This window comes from Schistocerca gregaria, chromosome 3 (genome assembly GCF_023897955.1).
Source record: "Schistocerca gregaria isolate iqSchGreg1 chromosome 3, iqSchGreg1.2, whole genome shotgun sequence".
NCBI lineage: Eukaryota > Metazoa > Arthropoda > Insecta > Orthoptera > Acrididae > Schistocerca > Schistocerca gregaria.
Genome location: NC_064922.1, coordinates 233,175,519 through 233,197,056, shown reverse-complemented (window position 1 = coordinate 233,197,056; position 21,538 = coordinate 233,175,519). Strand labels below are relative to the sequence as shown.

Here is a 21,538-nt window from a genome sequence, read left to right as displayed (position 1 = left end):
GAGGCTACAACCAACAGGATAAATGGTGGCACCACCACAATGGACTGGCTACCGTGGTGGATATAAGGTGGCAATAGGTCCATGGTCGTCGTCAGTGTAGAAAGCGACACTGTAGAGTGCATGGCGGAAATCGCTCAAGAGATGGAGAGTGGGCGGGACTGCAATCCAATGATGAATAAACTGCCTAAATGTCTCAATGCACGATGGACACAATGCACCAAGTAAGGTGCCCTTCCCCAATTGGCTCGCTCTTTAAAATAATTTTGGAATATGGTGGTCAAACAAGAGAGGGGACCATCAGATAAGGACCGAAACATTTGGTACTCCTTTTAGTTGCCACTTACGACACATTTATTGAAGAATATTGCTGTGAGAAAGTATTTTTCCATATTGGCTTTACTTTTTTTTACCCAACCGAAGAGAAATGGAAAAAATCCAAAGATTTTGGTATACACTAAAAAGAAACAAAGATGTGTACTACTCAGTTGATACAACACTACATTCATGAAGGGAAAAATGCCAATTATGAACATCACCAAATCCCTGTGACTCCATACAAATTTCAACCAATTATCCATACTACAGTTTTTATCGAGATTTAGTGCATATGCGGCAGAGATGTGGAAAGTACTGGTCGTAGTCTTGTTTAAGGGTTGAGCATTATATTTGTAGTGTGAAACAGCTATGTATCAATTACCATCCTCCCAATCAGCTGCCCATTTGTTTTTAATACTATGTTGAACTTGATTGTATAGGGCATAGTGAGCCACAGAAGAGAAGTCACAAACCAACTAACTGTAGCCTGTAAAATCTATTTTTAAATAACTATGATATCTATTACAAACTGTATAACTAGTCAAAGTAGACTATATCTTAAAACACTTGAACGTACTTAATATCATATTCTTCTGCTTGAAATCCATGCTTACGGCATACTTCTTCGAGGACCTATAATGAAACAAAAGATAATGTCAGTCTCTCACTAACATAAACAAATGAATGTTGCCAAATAGGTAATTTGTTTATATTATATTATTTATAATATTTAGAAATATATTAGGATCAGTTAGGTTACTGGTAACTCAGTCTTATGCTTCTACAAGAATTATTGTAGTACTAGTAGTAGTAGTAGTAGTAGTAGTAGTAGTAGTAGCAGTAGTAGCAGCTTTATTCATCTGTAGATCCCTTTTTACAAGGATATAGGATCAGTCAAAGTATTTACAAGTTTAGATCAAGTTAAAATAAACTAACTCGTATGCACATATATTTACAGACTTCTAGTTATAGACAATCATTGGATTTACTCCTGGTCTACAATTACACACCCCCCCCCCCCCCCCCACACACACACACACACACGATCTCTGGGCCATTTTCTGTACCGCAACTTCCCATTTGCTATCCTGAAAAATGGAGTCAGTATCCTCCATAATGAGTGAGATCTTGAGCTCAGAAAGAGGAAGAGGTGTTAGTATTGTGGTATGCATAGCTTGGGGCTCAGTATTTCTAGAAAGGAAAAAAGAAGGGAAAAAAGGCATAAAGTGAAGATGTTATGGGGAATGTTGGATGTTTTATAATAATTATTATTATTTATTTGTATAAATTTTATCAAACCTCTACTTTGTTTTATCTAAGTAATCCTTCAATCTGTAAAATGTATTGCGTAACAGGTACTTTTTAGCTTCCTTTTTAAATAAGTGTATGTTTCCAATTTCTTTAATCTCTTTTGGTAATTTATTGTACAGTTTTATTCCTTGGTAGAAAATGCTGTTCTGAGTTTTATGTTTATTTTTTCTTGGTAAATGTAAGCTGAGTATCTTTTGTTGCATGGTCATGGACAAAGCTGTTTATGCAGTAATTACCAATGTTATTTTTGATGTGTACAACTGACTGGTAAATGTATTCACGTGGAGTAGTTAAAATCCCCTTTGTTTTGAACAGATCTTTACAATGAGCTCAACTAGTATTTTTTGTTATTATTATTATGGCTCTTTTCTGGAATTTGAAATTTGTGTTCATATTTTGTGTGTTTGTCCCCAAAAAAGAATACCATAGCTAAGAATTGAGTGTACATATGAATAAATTGTAACTAAAAGACACTGCATGTTACACACTGATGATATGATTCTAAGGGCATAACATGCTGCTGATGTTCTGTTTGCAAGTACCTTTGTGTGTTCACACCACTTCAACTGAGAATCAATATTCATTCCTAGAAATTTTGCATTTGTTACACAGTCTATATAGGGGTCATCTACTTTTAAGATTTGACAAAAAGTGACTTGAACAGACAAGAAGTAAGCCAGAGACTGAACAGTACAGATTTAAACATCTGGGACCAACTGAAGGAGACTTGTGAAGACGCCCAATGAATTCACCCCCTCATGAGAAGAAGGAAGCATCCGTAATGGAATGAAGATTGTGACAATGCAATAGCCAAAAGACAGACACTCTGGGGAAGTGAAATTGTAAGAAAACCAAGAAAAATTGGGAGAACTTTTTGGAACAAAGAAGGCTTACAGCCAAGATAATTCAAGGAACCACATGGACCTTCACACAAAACCAAGTAACCCAAATTGAAGAGAGCTTTGCTAGGTAAAACTCCTGTGATTTCTACAAAACCTTCAAGTATACACTCAGAAAATACAATCTGCCAAGCCTCCACTTCACACACTTACAGGGCAAACTGGTTTTTAACAACAAGGACAAGTGCCATCTCTTTGCTCAGTACTTTAAAAACCTACTCAACTGTGATCCACCCAGTGAAGACTTTGACTACAAAACATCCACACCAAACCTAGACTCGCTGCCTCCTTCATTGGAAGAAGTTGGACAAATCATTCAACTTTGAAAGAATAATAAGGCAGCTGGAGAGGACTATCATTGTTCAACACTGGAAATGCGCTGGAAGAAATGCCTTGGCCAAGCTCACCGAGATCATCCAGGACATCTGGAAAAAGAGAAATTACCGCCTGATTGGAACACTGCTCTGATCCATCTGCTTCACAAAAAGGGAAATTTTACTGATCTGAACAACTATCGTGGAATTCCTCGTTTCGGTAACATACAAGATTCTCTCCGAAGTATTAGTAATAAGGGCAGAAGATCGACTGGATAGTCACCTTGGAGAATATGAGGGAGGTTTCAGGAAGATCTGAGCCTGTGCCGAACAGATCCTCAACCTTAAAACAATACTTGCATACTCCAAGATAAGAAAACGCAAGGTGGTAGTCACGTTTGTCAGTTTCAGGAAGGCCTACAACTCTGTTGATAGAGAAACGCTTAACAAAATACTCCAGGTACTAGGACTAGACAACAAAACCTGCAGACTCATTCTAGAAACCTTGATCAACACCTATTTCAAGGTCAAATTTAGAGTTGAGATCTCAGAAAGCTTCGAGATAAAACCTGTAGTGAGCCAGGGGTATGGACTCTCCCCACTCCTCTTCAACTGCGGCCTTGAAAAGGTTGAGAGAGAATTGCGCAAGGAACTGACCAATTTTGGTGTTCAGGGTGGTGTCTACCTGGGCCGTAAGAACAAAGGACTCATTGTAGATCACGGGGCTTTCGCAGATGACATGGCACTGATTGCTGATTCTCTTGAAATGGCAACAATGCAGGTAAACTGCCTCAGCAAACAGGCAGCCAAAGGGGGTCTTCAAGTGTCGCTGGAGAAAATAGTTCTTCACCAACATCAAAGAAACTAATAAAGAGATGTTACTAGACCAGAGAAACATCTAAAGGACTGAGAAGTTTAAGTATCTTGGCAAATGGATTGAACCCAGCTTATCAGAAAAAACGTAATTATCCACGAGAGTCAACAAGTGGAACTAATCTATCGACTAACTACGAACATCTACAACAAAAAATGCCTGTCACACAACATGAAACTTAAGCACTACACACCAGTCATACAAACCAGATGCCCTGTATGCCATGGAATGTCTTTCCACGAACCAGAGAGGTCTGATGGAGAATTGAAAGTCAGAGAGAGGAGATTCCTCGGGGAGATCCTAGGCCTGGTAGAAGAAGATGGGGAATTGAGAAGGCAACATACCTCTGATCTCTATGAACGTATCAAGAGGCTCTCTGACTGAGGAAAAAGAAGGATAGCTTTCTATAGCCACGTTGCAAGATTGTCTCCAAATAGATTGACCAACCACCTGTTCATCATCTGGGAAAACAAGAAGGTTCGCACCACTTGGCTGACAGAAACTGAAAAGGACATTAAAGAACTGGGAATAACTGATCTCCAGAACAGACAGTCTGTGAGATGTACCCTGAAGGAAAGGTACCCCCTGGACAAAAGAAAGGAAGTAGTTACATCGGCAAAGGATGCAACAGTATTGGACAAAGATCAAAGCCAACAGTTGAACAAGCATGGTACAAAGTAGGCCCATTCGAAACAAGAAGAAGAAACTGCTACAGTGGCTTGATGATAGCTTATAAACCAGAAAGTACTGTGAATTAACCGGGAAGGTAAACACAATAACACAGCAGAAAAATATTACTGAACTGCCAAGAATGTGCCTTGGTTTGAAATACCAATATACATAACTTTTAAAATAATGGTGCTTCATCCACATCTACATACATACATACCGCACTCTTCAAGTCACCATACAGTACACAGCAGAGGGTACCTTCTACTGCTGCTAACCATTCCTTTTTCCATTTTACTTATAACAACAACTGTCCACATGAATCCTGATTTCTCTTATCTTGTATTTATTGTACTTACGTGAGGCATACATTATTTCCAATAGAACTGTCCTGCAATCCATCGTAAATGCCTGTTCTCTAAACTATCTCTTAGTTTTCCACAAAAATTATTTGTTTACCATCTCCAACCACTTGTCTTCTCACTAAAGCATGATCCAGAGTTCTGTCCAACAAGTACATGATCTCTGCTAGAGAACAGCACACCAAATCCGAACACCTACTCTACATGCTTCCTTGGCTACTTTGACAGCTGCACCTTTTTACCATGTCCCAAATTATCACGATACCCAGCATAATACTAGCTCTTTGCCTTTATTTTTGATCTACTGTATGGCATCTTATGTGGTCTGAATGTTTTTCTGCTCAATATATTTGATGAACAGATTACAGGGCCTGAGTCAGATCATATGAGAAACTTTCTATCGCAATGCTTCTCACTCATGACTTCTTGTTCCCAGCATTATAATTTGTTGTTGCTCTGGAAGATAAACTCTGAAAACCCTATCAGAGAAAACAGCTGAACAGCGGACTCCATTTCCCTTCTTAAAGTAATCCAAATATGTAACGAAAATACTTGATACAAGCTTAGAATTGAGGAAAACAAACGTTTAAAAATGTAATGTGTAATAAGAGATTTCTTGCACTCCATAAAACTTAATATCACTCTGGGTCTCCATATATGCCAAAGTGGCAGTTTGATTCATCCCTGGCTCCTTATCCTGGGGTCTAATACATTCAGATCAATGTAATGTCCTTCAGTGCAGATCCCAAATGACTTCGTTGTACATGATTCATTTCTGAGTATGCACTCAAAGCCTCCTCATTAACTCCTGAACTTGCATAGTTGACGGGCAACAGAATTCACAAATTTGTTCCATTTACTGTTGATGGTGTATGTTTGAACTTCCACACAGTTACGCACCTGGCTCCAATTGCAGTGTGGCATTCTTCATTACGCCATGGGGCGGGTTTTCTTCCAATAAGATTGCTAGACTTTGCAATGGATTCTTCAGCAATTTGGTGGGTCACACAGCTAATATGGTCTAACCTGTCCTGGCTGTATAGGAATAGTCCATATCAATTCAAGCAGGATAGGAAAAAAATCTTACCTTCATAGTCTCTGATGTTACTGAATTTAGCATATGTTAAAATGAAAGACTAAGTAAGGAACATATATTTTTTTGTTTTCTCCAAAAAAAATTTCTGCTCCGAGATACAGCCCTCCAAAGATGACTATTATGACGATGCAACTTTTGGAAAAAATTTTAAAACGCTGTATCTCTGAAGCAGTTCTAGATTTTTTTTTATTATTTGAAAGATAATTTCTTTATGATTACATAGAAATCCCCCATTTGGACTTACCTGTCAAAGTTCTTTTACTATAGCATTCTTAACTTTTTTTATAATTTATGGATCTCTTTTTCAAAACTGCCAATCCATAAAATTTGATTTCCTTCTGTTGATTAGTACCATATAACTCTACATTCCCTGAAAAGGAGATCTTACACTTGTAGGTTGAACATGTTTTATAAACAGTTGAAATTTTTGCCATACATAAAATCTGTTTTATTACCACATTATCACATAACAGGCCCATGAAAATCAAACCCTAGTCTTATTTAACATATTTTTAGTTTTGAAAGATGAGTAACAGACTCATTTTTCAAGATTTTTTAAATGGTTCCAAAATGTATGCGAAAGGTTCAGAGACTTACAGGTTTCAATTTATATAACTTCTGTGCACTTTATTTTCCATTTAAATTAGCCAGTCAATGAACTAAAAATGTGTTCCACTCCTTCAGTATCTTTCTTTGATATAGAGTGATGCCTTCCTATTGTACCAATAGGAACTGGAGTACTTACAGTCTTCAAAACACTGAACAGGAGGCGAGGACTGGTGGTATTGTTGCTGTCCTTCAGCTGCAAACCTATATCCAGCAGCTCGTCCATGTGGTAGCATAAAGTACAATTTTGTTTAACTCACAACTGGAGTCTATAATCTCTGCAATCCACCAGTCACACACACACACACACACACACACACACACACACAGAGAGAGAGAGAGAGAGGAGAGAGAGAGAGAGAGAGAGAGAGAGAGAGAGAGAGAGAGAGAGAGAGAGAGATATTACGAATCTGAATGTTATCCTACTGTTTCTGAGGTGTTGGCCAAACGAACGAAATTTCTTCTTTCTTGCTCTTTAAAGTGCTTGCAATATGAGTTCACCCATCATTTTGAGACCAAAAATGTGTCTTTTAATTCCTTTCACAGGAGTTTGTTTGGACCATTATTCTTTTTTCTGCTCACGGAATTCTTCAAGTTCCTCTTTGGACAAAAGATGTGGATTGTAAGATTTCGTGACACTCTTAAAATCCTCAGCATTCTGAATCACAGATGTATTTGGTGTGGAAAGATTATGTTTTGTAGAAAGGTGCTTCAGCAGCCCGTCCACACTATCATAAGACCCCTTCCCGTGACAACTAGCACTGTATACACAGTCAGTTGGCACAAGCGACTTACTCAATTCAAAGAGCTGGTAATGATTATTAAAATGACTAGGAGCACCATCAGAAATAATGGAGATCTTCTCTGCCCCTGTTTGCAGTTGAAGAATGTTGCACATTGCTGGCAAAGCATGTGCCGAGTCATGTCCTGTGTCATCACTTATAACTCCAACACTTGTGGTCTTGTTTTGAAAATATGTCACTCCTGTAAAAATTGAAACCTGGTCATTACTCCAATGATATCCTTGTACTTCTTGTGGGAGAATTACAGACCAGTGTTCTCGGCAAAATCATAGTGAAGCATTAAACATAGTTCTTCAGCCTGTACACATCCTTCCACTTCTGCAATGTTTTGTTGTTGCAATTTCTTCAGAAGCTGGTGTGTTACTCGTTTCACTGACCATTTACCAAGTTCATCAATGAAACTGTCAAAGGCAACAGATTTCTTAATTAGTTTAGTTTCCTCCCATGTCGCACATGTAATTTCTGCAGAGTTACCTGCTACGTCTTCCAGGCCAAGTGTCTGTAAAGACAGTCCTCCCTTTCCATGGCAGTCACCACATTCTTGAAACAAACAAAGTCTCTCACTTTATGTCACAGAGTACTAATGACTTGACACACCCAAGCGCAAGGTGTCATACGTCAAGCGTTCCAGTAACATCTTCAAAGTTACCACACAAAGTTCAAAATTTGTGCAGTACATACATAAACAGACATCTCTAGGTGGGTGTGGAACTATCCACTTAGGTTGTAGTGCATAACATTTTGATCTTCCAATATGTGAAGTTGTATAGTTGTTCTTATAAACTGCAAAAGTGTCTTTAATACTGCAAGTCACGTACCTCTTCACTTTCACAAATTTCTGACCTTCGACTGTTACAGTTATAATGTCTTTTTTTGTTGGCACTCTGACAAGAACAGTCCTATTTATCTTCCAGATAAAATGACTGCACTATTTGAACTTAAGCTGCTTCTACAGGATGATTATAACAGGGAACTGGTCTTCCAAAGACTCCTTTTCAGACCATACATCTCTTGATTTTCCTACCACGTACTTTGATACTGACGGAACGTGGTTCAAAATGGTTTTCTTTGAAAATGTTTGTAGAATAATAGTTAACACTTGCACCTTTTCCTGTAGGATGTACAATATTCAACAACAAAAAGTAAAAAAAATTAACTGCATCAAAGAAAATACAAATAAACATTGTAAAAAAGAAATTAGTAAGAAACAACTTCAGTGAAGACGTACGTTACCCTTGAAAGTAAAAAAAGATTTTCTAAAATAAACCTGTCCAACTTAAAAGTGGAAGCTCTCCTTTACAGAGAATATAGTACAATATGGTATTTTTTCCCAAAAATTTAATATTCAAAATGGTGTTCGCAGTGTCATCTTTGGATGCCTGCACCTTGGGGCATGAATTTTTTTGGACAAAACAAAAAAATGTGTGTTTCTTACATACTCCTGACTTAACGTATGCTAAATTCAATAACATCCAAGACTATGAAGGTACCCCTCCCCTCCCCCTCCCCGCCTGAAGTGATACGGATTATGCCAGTGTCCAATTTGCCCGGTTAAGTATTGACTTTTGTGGTGTCTTTTCGAGCTCAGCTTCATTCATCAGACGGATACACATTGGAAAGTGATCTCTGGAATGCATATCTACAGCTTCTTCTCACTGAACAGAGTTTGCAAGAACTGGAGAGCCGAAGTAAAAGCCAATAGCTGAAAACAAACTAGTAGCTGTGCGAGAGTGTATCAACTGACTGCAGTTCAAAAAATCTCTCTTCTACACGAAGACGCCTCCCAATGACTAAAAACATGGGGCATGTGGTAGCTGAACCTCACAACACATCAAATGCATTGAACTGCCCCATTGCAAGAAATGGGTGGGAGAAAGGAGTTCTTTAAGAAGCTTCTTCAGTACATTTCCATTCAGAGGATTGTGAGGTGGCAGGTACGTAGAACATACTGTGTAGCTGTATGAACTGCCATTACACTCACCCATACATCCATAGCAAGAGGGAGTGGAAAAGATGGTTATCTGAAGCTAACAAAAACAGGTACCCCAACCTTAGTATTTTTCCTGTAATATCATCGTTCTTCTAGAAGCATATCCACTTAGAAAATTGCCAGTGAATTGGAAATGAGTGCTTTATAAACAGGTATAAATTGGTTTTTCCTGCACCAACAACTTCAATTCTTTCTCCCAAAACTTTCTGAACCTATTCAAGTTCCTCTAGTAGTCTAGAAACGTACTGGCGAGAGCCTTAGATTATTGTGGGTTTTCCTTTCCCATCTCTCTCAGCCACAAGGATGCACAGTAGAGATTAAGAGGAACATTAGTCCGAGTGTGATTCTCTGCTTCCTCAATTGGTGCATCAATGTCATTAACATTGCAATCGTCATTGGAAAGTTGAGTGCTTACAATGCTGGCGGTTTTACTGCTATTTTCTTTATCTATGGATGACATTTTGTTAAATGTTGTTCTTTGATTGCTGAAAGTGGTGATAGTGTACATGAAGACATCATCTTTTGTGATGATGTATATTTAGGTGGAGTGTTGAAGCTCTTGTTGACTTAGGAGTGGTTTCCGGATCGGATGCAATCCTACCTCCACAAGTGCACGTATTCCACACTCACACTCGGCTCTGATGTCCGAGTTGCTACTAATCCGTTTGTTGTGCCTCCACAACTCCCACACGTAACTCATCATGACAGAACACTGCATTATCACCAAATTTTTGGTGATCCAATTTTAAGGTGGATATAATTTATAATAATATGTTCAGGTAGTTAAAATACATGTTCCCATTTTATTCCATTGCACCAGTGACGTTTTCATGCAATTTTTCACTACCCCAACATCCATATTTTTTCCAGTCTTCTTGTAATTCTTTGGGTCCATCATCTCCTTGCTAACATTAAAGGTGTTGTGTGGATCAACTGTAATAGGATAGTCTTGCACCCTACACCCAGCAATACTCTCCAAATATTTGTGAGTATAGTAAGGTAAGGTCTTTTCAAAGAGTCACTCCTCCGTCTTCATTACTATGAAGGTATAATGGCAAACCCGAGCCCTATTTAAATCTTTCTGATATTACTTCTCAGATGGGCTAACTGCCCAGTCTCTCTCTGTTGGTTGGGTGTAGGTGCTGCCTGATGGTGTGTCCTTCCCATATTGTGTATTGTTGGCCCCATAGAAATCTCATGAGAAACTAAGGAATTAAATGTCAACTTAGGCAGAGTTTCACTTTCCTGAGCTTTACCCATACAATGGAATTCTGAGAGATGCCCAGAAGTTACCTACTAGCAACTGTTTCATCTCAACAATCATCCAACCCCTTGGCACATAACACATCTTGAGGGTGTTCTAAGAGGGATTTGTACCTTCCTTGTGGTTCAGCACGTTAAGCCATGTTCCCAATCATCCAAAAGACGCAATGTTCCATGCCACAGCTGACAATGTTGGCTGTAGTACGCTCAGTATTTACGGTAGAAAAGTACTGGCAGGACTTACTATGAACACAACCGGAAATTTTTAGTTATTTATTCATATTTCTTTATATCAATTCCTGCTCTGGTCGGTATACTTTTTTTGTACAACAAAGGTCGAGGCTTATCTAAATGGTACGCGGGCTGGAAAAGAAAAATACTGCTACATTTAGCTCTCAAGAGATAAATTCTTTTTTTCTCTTTCCGAACTTCATAGTTTGCAGACCACGTACATTGTGTGGCCCAACTACACTCAACAAGCGTTCACGCGAATATTACTGACAAATGCAGAAACAAGAAAAAAATCCGTTTATGTGTCGATTGCATTAGCTATTAAATGCGTTTCCACTTCGTACTTCTGTTGAGCCAATGGTAAAAAGTGACAGCTAAAAGTAATCTGACAACTGTTAACACAATCATATAGGATACAGATCGAAATTTGCTATTATACCTGCAAAATCGTGGTGTTCGGTGTAACCTTCACTGTTTGGCGTCTGCCGTTCGGTGTTAGTACAATTACTGATTTGCCACCGGACATTATGACACTGAAAGTGTTCACCAGCAATATTTCATTAAGGCATCTCACTTATTCACGCGTGAAAACACTGATCTGTCACGAACGCATTACAACGCGAAATTCAAACAGACGAAAACAACACCAAAGTATTTTGCTTCATGAACATCTGCAATGACTGTAAACGACAGATATTCCTATGAAAAAGGAAGATCGGAGAAAAACAGAAATTTTGAGAATTATAGATCGAAAACAGAAACTCTTTACGCCTAAAAAGATTCGATATAAGCATTGAAAAGTATTAACAGAATATTGAAGACAATATTCTTTATTAAAACGAAATACCAATTTTTAGAATTTCATCCTTATAGTGTACAGCAAGAAAGCTACTCAAAAGATTACGTATAAAACTAAAATTTCCAAGTTACGAAATGTTTCGCCAGGAAAATGCTTTCGCTGACGTGTGAACCTTGTGGTAGGTCATAGCTGCCAAGTCTCTTTCGAACTTCTATCTTTCGTATGATACTCTCAGGCTTGTGTTTTTGTTTGGTACTGACATATCTTGTTAAGGTCCTGCCAGTCTGCAATAGGCGGTGGGGGGATGCGCTGCAAAGTCCGCGTGTGCTTTGCAAAGTGAGTGGTGTGTGATGTGTATTGCTTTAAATGGTTTGCGTGTTTAATAAATAACATGGAAGGCGGGAATATAAGCGGTGGTCCAGTTCTTGAAGAAACTTTTTATATCCTTTCAAAAAAAAATACGGTCTATAGGGTGAAACTGACAGAAAAGGGACTGAGTTTGCAAAAGGAAAGTAATGGCAATACAAAAACTGAAACTATTAGAATAAATGATATTGTGGGCTGTCGCTGTATGAGAAGTAAAAGAAGATCAGGAAAATCGTGTGCATGTCATCCTAGCTCCAACAAACGAAATGACTTAAGAGTTGTTGAGGAAAATTCGAGTGAACAAGATGAGACCGACATAAGTGCGTACCTTTACATATACGCCTACGTACTCAAAAAAATTAAAATGAAATCTGGACAGAAGAGAGAACGAATGACAATAACTCTGCGATTCAGGTCATTTGACAGGTACGAAGACAATATGAAGGAAGCTCAAAAGTGGCGAATAGCATTGAAGTGTTTGATAAGGAATAAACCAGTGCCACGAAATATCTTGACAAACGGAGAAGGACCTCTCACGCCGGTGGAAACTGGTAAATACCTGCTTTAATATCTATTTTACTATTTGCCTGTTTCAATTTCAGTAGGCTACCTTTCCATGCTGTGAACTGAGTTCACCCCTGTTGTGCGTTCAGGATTGCGAGAAATGTTTGAATTGATCGAGCTGCTGTTTGTGTAAAATTTGCCTTTAATTTCATAGTGTGTAGTATTCGTAATCAACTTTTATTTCTATGAATGTAATATCGGCAACCATTATAAGCATGAAAGATGCGCTTTGACTTCCCGTAATGACAAATCCGTGATCAGCGGCATGAGACATCGTTTGTTTTAGGAGTATTTCGGTTGATTCTGTTGTCTCGTATTCCACCGAAGTAGACATTAAACTTTAACTCTTAAGCGCAGAATATTGTATCAGTAATGCAGATGAGAAAATAATAGATATTAAAATGGGTATATTTTGAGAAATTTTTGAAAAGAGTAATTTCAGCTATGTTGATCTTACGGATCTTTCTGCCATTCAGCGTTGTATTTGTGTCATAATCGTTGTCGAACCTGCAACATATAATGAGGCGGCAAGTTTATGGAAAAAGGACATCTCGCTACTGACTGACCGTGTGTTGTCTGAACCCATACTAGGAGACGTAGGCGAAAACTGTTTTGCCTCCAGTATTGGTTATCTTAGAAATCTAAACTGAAGAATTTTCGTCCATGTCAGGACTGCGCAGCACAATGAGGTCGAAACGATAATGGCATAGGTTTTCAAAATACTCAGCGATGAATAATTTTATACACCATGCACTTACCAGGACGAAATATTTTATTTTTATAACAATAAAAAAGAATCAATCGTTCGTTAGGTACAACTACGTTACTGTAAGTCTTCAAGTGTTTGAGGCCAGTAACAGATATTCATTTTCATCTATGACGGTTCATTTTCTGCGATAAGTTTATGTTCCTCGAAATTTCGTGATGGATGCGTATTTACGACGTTATTATTTTGCACAGTACGTTCTTGGAACTAGAGGTTATTTTTGCCTTCAAGGATTTAGAAAATTTCACAATAATTACAGGGAGCTGATTGCAGCATGGCATACTAAATACCGAAAAGAAAGTAGTAAGTTTTCATGTACTGTGCACGCTTTATGAATAGGTACTGGCGAATTTACATGGAGCCTTACTTTGCCGTTTAATTTTTATACTATATTTCATGACATTCACACGTAGACAAAGAATATAAAATTTAGAGCGATTTAACACTTATCTTACCGCACATTTACTAGATGACTTATTTTAAATGCTGAGCGCTTCACCGGTCGCCGCGAAAAAATCTTATTTCATGTATTGTCGACAATAGGGTGATCTCCCACAAATTACATTCTGAGGTTGTTGTATTACGTTTGTTGTGTAGAGTTTTTGCGTATGTACTTTGTCCACTAAATATATTTAAGGAAACCTGCTGTGCGCTGATTTAAATGTTACTGTCAGAATAAGATTCAAAAAGCAGCCCTCCCTTATTCCTACGACTGTCACAAAGCAGCTACCACTATTGTATTGTAAAGCGCGCTTGGCCATCTTAGAGTACGCGACGCTATTCATTTCGAGTTGCGCGCCATTTTAACCCGTCAGCGGCAGTATTGACGTCAGCTGTTATGAGCCCGTCCTAAGACGAAGCTGATAGCGGTGCGGGGCCAAGGGATTTCGGACTCCTTACGATCACCGTTCACTACGTGGAAGGTTACTGAGCACGCATATCAAAATCTGGTGTGCTTGCGGGTTCTTTTTTTATTACGTTTTAATAATACAATGTGGTTGACAGTCTGATTTAAGTCTCGGTGTAACGTAAACCGTAAATTCGTTTGCACAAAACTGCTGCTAAAGGTTTAGATCTAGATCGAAAGAATGTAGCAAATATGTGAAATATAACAACTATCTCATCTGATCTGCAGGGATAGATATTGCCATGATTTTCGTCGCCTTTTAGGTGCTAAGTGAGGTAAGCATTAAGTACTAAAAAATTAAGACATCACCACGGAAATTAAAAAGAATATACTTTCTGAAACAACGTGAACTTTGAGATGAAAGGCGTTGCCGTGAATACTTCTGCCTACAGTATGAAGGTTACCAACAAGACGGTGGCAGCTCCCTGTTCCAAACGAGGTTCTCTCGGAGTTATTATGAGAAATGCTTATATTTCAGTATAGATTTCATGATGACAACTCATCACTAGATGAGGCTTCCAACATCAGTTTCCGTAAACCCTCCCAATACCAATTGTAGTTAGCCTTGTATAGTCTATGCTCCGAATATCAGTTCTGGGTGTGGAGTTACAGCTGCCGGATTTCCTCTGCAGAGTCGATATTAGCTTCCAAGTAAATGTTCTACCGTCTTTAAAACGTGTGTGGATTATCAAGTTTCTATTTCCTTTTAAAACTACATTTTCAGGAGGTTGTGACCCACCGCGCCTTGACCTGCTGAGAAATAACTTCAGTTATACAACCAGATTTAGTCATCTGACAATCAGCAGGTTTATAAAAGTATTCGCAGCATCTTTTTACGTGGAATATAGTTATCGCCAGATGGTAAAAGAATGAACTACGCACTGTTACATCATAATGTAAATTACATCGTCAATCTATAAAAAAAGATCTATTTTAAAAAGTTGGCTACTCTGCTCTGATCAAGAGTTACCTTCCTCCATATACAATTTAGGAATAAGGCCTTCGTGCCGAATGCTGACGAAATCGGAAACCGGAACAGCTGATTTCGGAGGCCTAGAACAACTGACGATCGGAAAACCGATGTTTGACTCGCTTCATCAACACCTTGACTCGTCCGTCGGAAGCTCTTCGAGAATGCTTTCTATGTATGGCAGTTGCTTCTGGAGCCTAACCGTGTCTACAGTATATATATGATTCCGTTAACTTTTGGAAAGAGAACAAAATCTCGCAACGCTGATAAGCCTGTGGGATATAAGTGCGGCACAAAATGTCTTGACTTAAATATGTTCACAAACTTTTTGTTTTGGTCACCCTGTAAGCAGGAGCACTGGAAAGATAATACAGCCAGACTAACTTGTACTACTTATAAAGGTTTTCTTGATCGCTGAGCTCGCTATTTTTGAATCTATGTAAATTAGAAGACTTCGAGTTGTTAGTGTTTACTGTATGATCACTGCCAATGTTACAGATCAGACAGTAATAATAAACTTTATATTGTCTAAGTAGCCATTACAGAAGGTTGTGTGCTGTCAAGTTTGCTTGTTACGAAGTGTCATGAATCATTTCCATGCCCGGCACTGGCGCTGCATACGACTCCTCAGAGATTTGTTAGAATACAGAGCGAAATGAGGAAAATAGTCGTTAATATGAATATTGCTACGCTAATAACAAGATAGCGGAATCTGTAGCAATAATTACCGTTCTTCTAAACGTATATGTCCATACGCAGTTTCATCAAACAGCTCAATATTTTTTACCTCATTGTATTAATTCAGAATTTAACACACAATAAAGCAATGTTAACACATGGCTGTCTGTGTTTAAACCACTGATTATACATAGTTGAACATACAATGTAGCAGTCATAAAATAAAGTCATTTGGACAAAATTCATTGTTTTACTTCAAAATCACCCACGTATCACTCTGTTTTGTTCCATCACACTATTGCCTCGTTGCCTGATTGCCTCTTTATCAGCAGTCTCTCTGACCGCGTGTAGTTGTTATTACACCAAATGACTTTTAGTACGATGGATTATCCAGTGAACGCTAAATACAAAGTGTCATATGACTGCACTGTGCAACTGCGCCCTTTCATTCCAAAGTTAACAACTTGGGGTTATGCCGAAGACATATTTACTTTAGTTATCTATGATACCTTAACACACATCCCCCATTTAGACAAGGGCCTTTTAGTTAAGATACGCGTTTTAGATTATTTGTATTTTAATCAGAGATCTATCAAGGGCGCCACAAACGATTGACCAACTTGGTGGGCGCCGTCCTCTTCTGATTTGCTGCTGCTTGTTGTTTGCACTGAGGTGACAGAAGTCGTCAGATAGCGATAAGCATATACAGAGATGGCGGTAGTATCGCGTACATTAGGTATAAAGGCTGTTTGTTTGTACACAGGAGATTCATGTGAATACGTTTCCGGCGCGATTGTGGCCACACAACGAGAATTAACAGAGTTAGAATGTGGAAGGGTAGTTGGAGCTACACTCCTGGAAATGGAAAAAAGAACACATTGACACCGGTGTGTCAGACCCACCATAGTTGCTCCGGACACTGCGAGAGGGCTGTACAAGCAATGATCACACGCACAGCACAGCGGACACACCAGGAACCGCGGTGTTGGCCGTCGAATGGCGCTAGCTGCGCAGCATTTTTGCGCCGCCGCCGTCAGTGTCAGCCAGTTTGCCGTGGCATACGGAGCTCCATCGCAGTCTTTAACACTGGTAGCATGCCGCGACAGCGTGGACGTGAACCGTATGTGCAGTTGACGGACTTTGAGCGAGGGCGTATAGTGGGCATGCGGGAGGCCGGGTGGACGCACCGCCGAATTGCTCAACACGTGGGGCGTGCGGTCTCCACAGTACATCGATGTTGTCGCCAGTGGTCGGCGGAAGGTGCACGTGCCCGTCGACCTGGGACCGGACCGCAGCGACGCACGGATGCACGCCAAGACCGTAGGATCCTACGCAGTGCCGTAGGGGACCGTACCGCCACTTCCCAGCAAATTAGGGACACTGTTGCTCCTGGGGTATCGGCGAGGACCATTCGCAACCGTCTCCATGAAGCTGGGCTACGGCCCCGCACACCGTTAGGCCGTCTTCCGCTCACGCCCCAACATCGTGCATCCCGCCTCCAGTGGTGTCGCGACAGGCGTGAATGGAGGGACGAATGGAGACGTGTCGTCTTCAGCGATGAGATTCGCTTCTGCCTTGGTGCCAATGATGGTCGTATGCGTGTTTGGCGCCGTGCAGGTGAGCGCCACAATCAGGACTGCATACGACCGAGGCACACAGGGCCAACACCCGGCATCATGGTGTGGGGAGCGATCTCCTACACTGGCCGTACACCTTTGGTGATCGCCGAGGGGACACTGAATAGTGCACGGTACATCGAAACCGTCATCGAACCCATCGTTCTACCATTCCTAGACCGGCAAGGGAACTTGCTGTTCCAACAGGACAATGCACGTCCGCATGTATCCCGTGCCACCCAATGTGCTGTAGAAGGTGTACTTCAAGAAGTAGTGAAGAAGGTGACAGAGTAATTTTGAAACTAGATCTGAAAATGAAGTATAGTAAGACTAAAATAATGTACATTGACCACATCGAAAAGAAAATACTTCACAGTGAAATCGTAGAACTAGTAAAATATTTATAGTTCAGACAATTGAAGAATGCACAGCGGACATAAAACTAATGACAGTCTGGAATGCTTTTTAATAAAATACACTACTGATCATTAAAATGGCTACACCACGAACATGACGTGCTACGCGAAATTTAACCGACAGGAAGAAGATGCTATGATATGCAAATGATTGGCTTTTCAGAGCATTCACACAAGGTTAGCGCCGGTGGCGACACCTACAACGTGCTGACATGAGGCAAGTTTTCAACCGATTTCTCATACACAAACAGCAGTTGACCGGCGTTGCCTGGTGAAACGTTGTTGTGGTGCCTCGTGTAAGGAGGAGAAATACGTACCAGCACGTTTCCGACTTTGATAAAAGTCTGATTGTAGCCTATCGCAATTGCGGTTTATCGTATCGCGACATTGCTGCTCGCGTTGGTCAAGATCCAATTACTGTTAGCAGAATATGGAATCGGTGGGTTCAGGAGGGTAATACGGAACGCCGTGCTGGATCCCAACGGCCTCGTATCACTAGCAGTCGAAATGACAGGCATCTTATCCGCATGGCTGTAACGGATCGTGCAGCCACGTCTCGATCCCTGAGTCAGCAGATGGGGTCGCTTGCAAGACAACAACCATCTGCACGAACAGTTCGATGACATGTGCAGCAGCATGGACTATCAGCTCGGAGACCATGGCTGCGGTTACCCTTGACGCTGCATCACAGACAGGAGCGCCTGCAATGGTGTACTCAAGAACGAACTTGGGTGCACGAATGGCAAAATGTCATATTTTTTTTTCGGACGAATCCAGGTTCTGTTTACAGCATCATGATGATCGCATCCGTGTTTGGCGACATCGCGGTGAACGCACATTGGAAGTGTGTTTTCGTCATCGCCATACTGGCGTATCACCCGGCGTGATGGTATGGTATGCCATTGGTTACACGTCTCGGTCACCTCTTGGTCGCATTGACGGCACTTTCAACAGTGGACGTTACATTTCAGATATGTTACGACTCTACCCTTCATTCGATCTCTGTTAAACCCTACAGCTCAGCAGGATAATGCACGAGCGCATGTTGCAGGTCCTGTACGGGCCTTTCTGTATAAAGAAAATGTTCGACTGCTTCCCTGGCCAGCACATTCTCCAGGTCTCTTACCAATTGAAAAAGTCTGGTCAATGGTGGCCGAGCAACTGGCTCGTCACAATACGCTAGTTATAACTCTTGATGAACCTGTAATCGCCATTCAAGCTGTTTGACTCAATGCCCAGGCGTATCAAGGCCGTTATTACGGTCAGAGGTGGTTGTTCTGGATACTGATTTCTCAGGATCTATGCACCCAAATTGCGTGAAAATGTAATCACATGTCAGTTCTAGTATAATATATTTGTCCAATGAATGCCCGTTTATCATCTGCACATTTAATGGTCAGTAGTGTATGTTTGGTTTAGGAAGCGAAGCTTCTGATAACTTTCACCTCCTTTCAGTTACTATAGTGAGACATGAACATTTACTGAAAAATCCATTCAAAAACTGAGGGCTTATTGGCGAGAAACGGAGAGATACATGTGGGGAATTGCTAGGAAAGCCAAGAGAAAAAGGCCAGCGGATAGTCTTAAGAGGAAGGCAGCATTACAATTCAAATCAAATAGAGGTGTTGGGAACATCCAGGTGACTGGATAGTAGGTGGATTAATGAAGTACATTGTTAAATTATAAGAGAGAAATTTTGCGCCACCTGGTTATGTCACGCAGGTGTGACGCTGTTGTGACTGTTTCTGTACCGATCAGAAGGTCACCTCCGACGATGTTTGTAAACTTTTACGCCGTTGCCGTGAGCGCAGCATGCAGCATTTCAGCCGAAAGTAAATCACCAGTAGGGACGCATTGCAGACGTCTTTGTAACAGTGAAGTGAACATCCGTCATGCCGCAAAGGACAATCGCACCAGTGATCGGATCTACATCATCACACAATGTAAAGAAGGCTTGTTAATCAGCGCTTTGTTCGACATACGCACTGAGATCAAAGCAATGTGGTGTGGACATGGAACTTGTTCGAGCAGGCAGGTAGTGTACAGTACTTAGATTACAGTCTCGACAGTTGCACACGATGATAGATACCTACGACTTCCAAGTCAAAGTAACTGTGGGTTGAGTGCTCCAGAACCGAATCTACCGTTCACAGAGGCTGCAGGACATCATGTTTCACGTCAAACTCTTAGGAGATGATTGCATCATGTGACTCTCCATTCCTAACGACCATGGTGACCACCACAGCATAGCACCATGGATTCTGTTGCAGATGGGCAAGAAATCCTGCAAGACGAACTCCTCAGAATTGCCACCGGGCGTTGCTTATAGACGAAACTGTGTTTTGTTTGGACCCTGGTAACCACATACATGTTTGGAGATAACCTGGTAATATAGAACGCTACCGACACTATCCTACATGTGCAACGAGTGACATCTGGGGTGGCATTACATGGGACCACTGTACACTTCTTCTGGTTATTAAGGGCAATCTCACTGCTCTGTGGTGCAGGGATGAGATCCTACAACAAATAGTAGGACTGCATTGCCAACATTTTGGTGAATTTCTTCTTCACGGATTATAATTTCCATGCTCTTCTGGTGAACACATTCCTTCAGCAATCTAGGATCACCAGAATGGAGTGGCCCGCCTGTTCGCCGACATAAACCCAATCGAGTATGTGAGGAATAGATTGAAATGACATGTTTTTGGAAGTTGACAATGACCACATACTGTGCACATCTTACACAGAGTCGCCATTCAAGAGTAGCACACTTTGGACTACAGCTGGCTTTATGATCACATCGATGTTATTCCACAACGGTTTCAAGTATGCATCTAAGCAAGAGGACATTCCACCATGTATTGAAGTCACTCGGGTGCTGTAAAAAACCACCGTGGGAAACAGAAGATTTTGTCGTTACACAAACGTTTTTTTATGTTCTGAGCACAATTCAAATGAATATGTACATGTTCCTCAGAGCCAATTTTTGTTTTCTGAATTTCGGAATAAACGGGAGATACAAAACTTTTGCTGATGGGTGTAGTAAAGCAGGCAGAATACAGGATAAATTTGTTGGTGATTTTGGGGCAACTTAAGTACACAGATATGCCACATCTGGCATGAACAGTCGTTGTGCTTTGACTGAGCATCGACTCTAACCAGGCTTGTGTGACAAATACGCATACGTCATTCCGTGCTGCTTCAACTCTATGCCAGATTCATCAAGTGATGGCATGGCAGTCTCATCACAACACATGTTGTTGTTGTCTTCAGTCCTGAGACTTGTTTGATGCAGCTCTCCATGCTACTCTATCCTGTGCAAGCTTCTTCATCTCCCAGTACCTAATGCAACCTGCATCCTTCTGAATCTTCTTAGTGTATTCATCTCTTGGCCTCCCTCTACGATTTTTACCCTCCACACTGCCCTCCAGTACTAAATTGGTGATCCCTTGATGCCTCAACACATGTCCTACCAACCGATCCCTTCTTCTAGTCAAGTTGTGCCACAAACTTCTCTTCTCCCCAATCCTATTAAGAAGATTTTGTCAATGGCAATAGCCTTGCTTTGTCTTGTAAAATGTCACGGAAACCTCGAAGATAGGGCACAACAAATGGCATTTACACGTCAGCAACGTAACGCCTGTTGTCCACATTACTGGCTATACAAACCAGAAACGATCATATTGTGTACGCACTGTCCCCCTCACTTCCATATCATGT

General features: G+C 40.6%; 2 protein-coding genes across 3 annotated transcripts in view; one reads left to right on the top strand and one right to left on the bottom strand.

Annotated features, from left to right (window-relative positions):
- The window catches only part of LOC126356018 (tether containing UBX domain for GLUT4-like), a 61,738-nt gene extending 50,321 nt beyond the window's left edge, over positions 1-11,417 (bottom strand). Inside the window, exons 1-2 of the mRNA XM_050006669.1 lie at positions 11,173-11,417; positions 893-948 (exon numbers count right to left, since the gene is read on the bottom strand). Coding sequence (XP_049862626.1) covers positions 893-948; positions 11,173-11,259 — 143 coding nt within the window. The 5' untranslated portion in view covers positions 11,260-11,417. The remainder of the gene's footprint in view (positions 1-892; positions 949-11,172) is intronic.
- A 393-nt stretch (positions 11,418-11,810) lies between these two features.
- Positions 11,811-21,538, top strand: part of LOC126356019 (sphingosine kinase 1-like) — a 433,028-nt gene continuing 423,300 nt past the window's right edge. The window contains exon 1 of one of the 2 annotated variants that reach the window (XM_050006672.1): positions 11,811-12,449. In XM_050006672.1, the coding sequence (XP_049862629.1) occupies positions 11,924-12,449 (526 nt within the window). In that variant the 5' untranslated portion in view covers positions 11,811-11,923. The remainder of the gene's footprint in view (positions 12,450-21,538) is intronic. The other variant, XM_050006671.1, reaches the window with a different exon arrangement.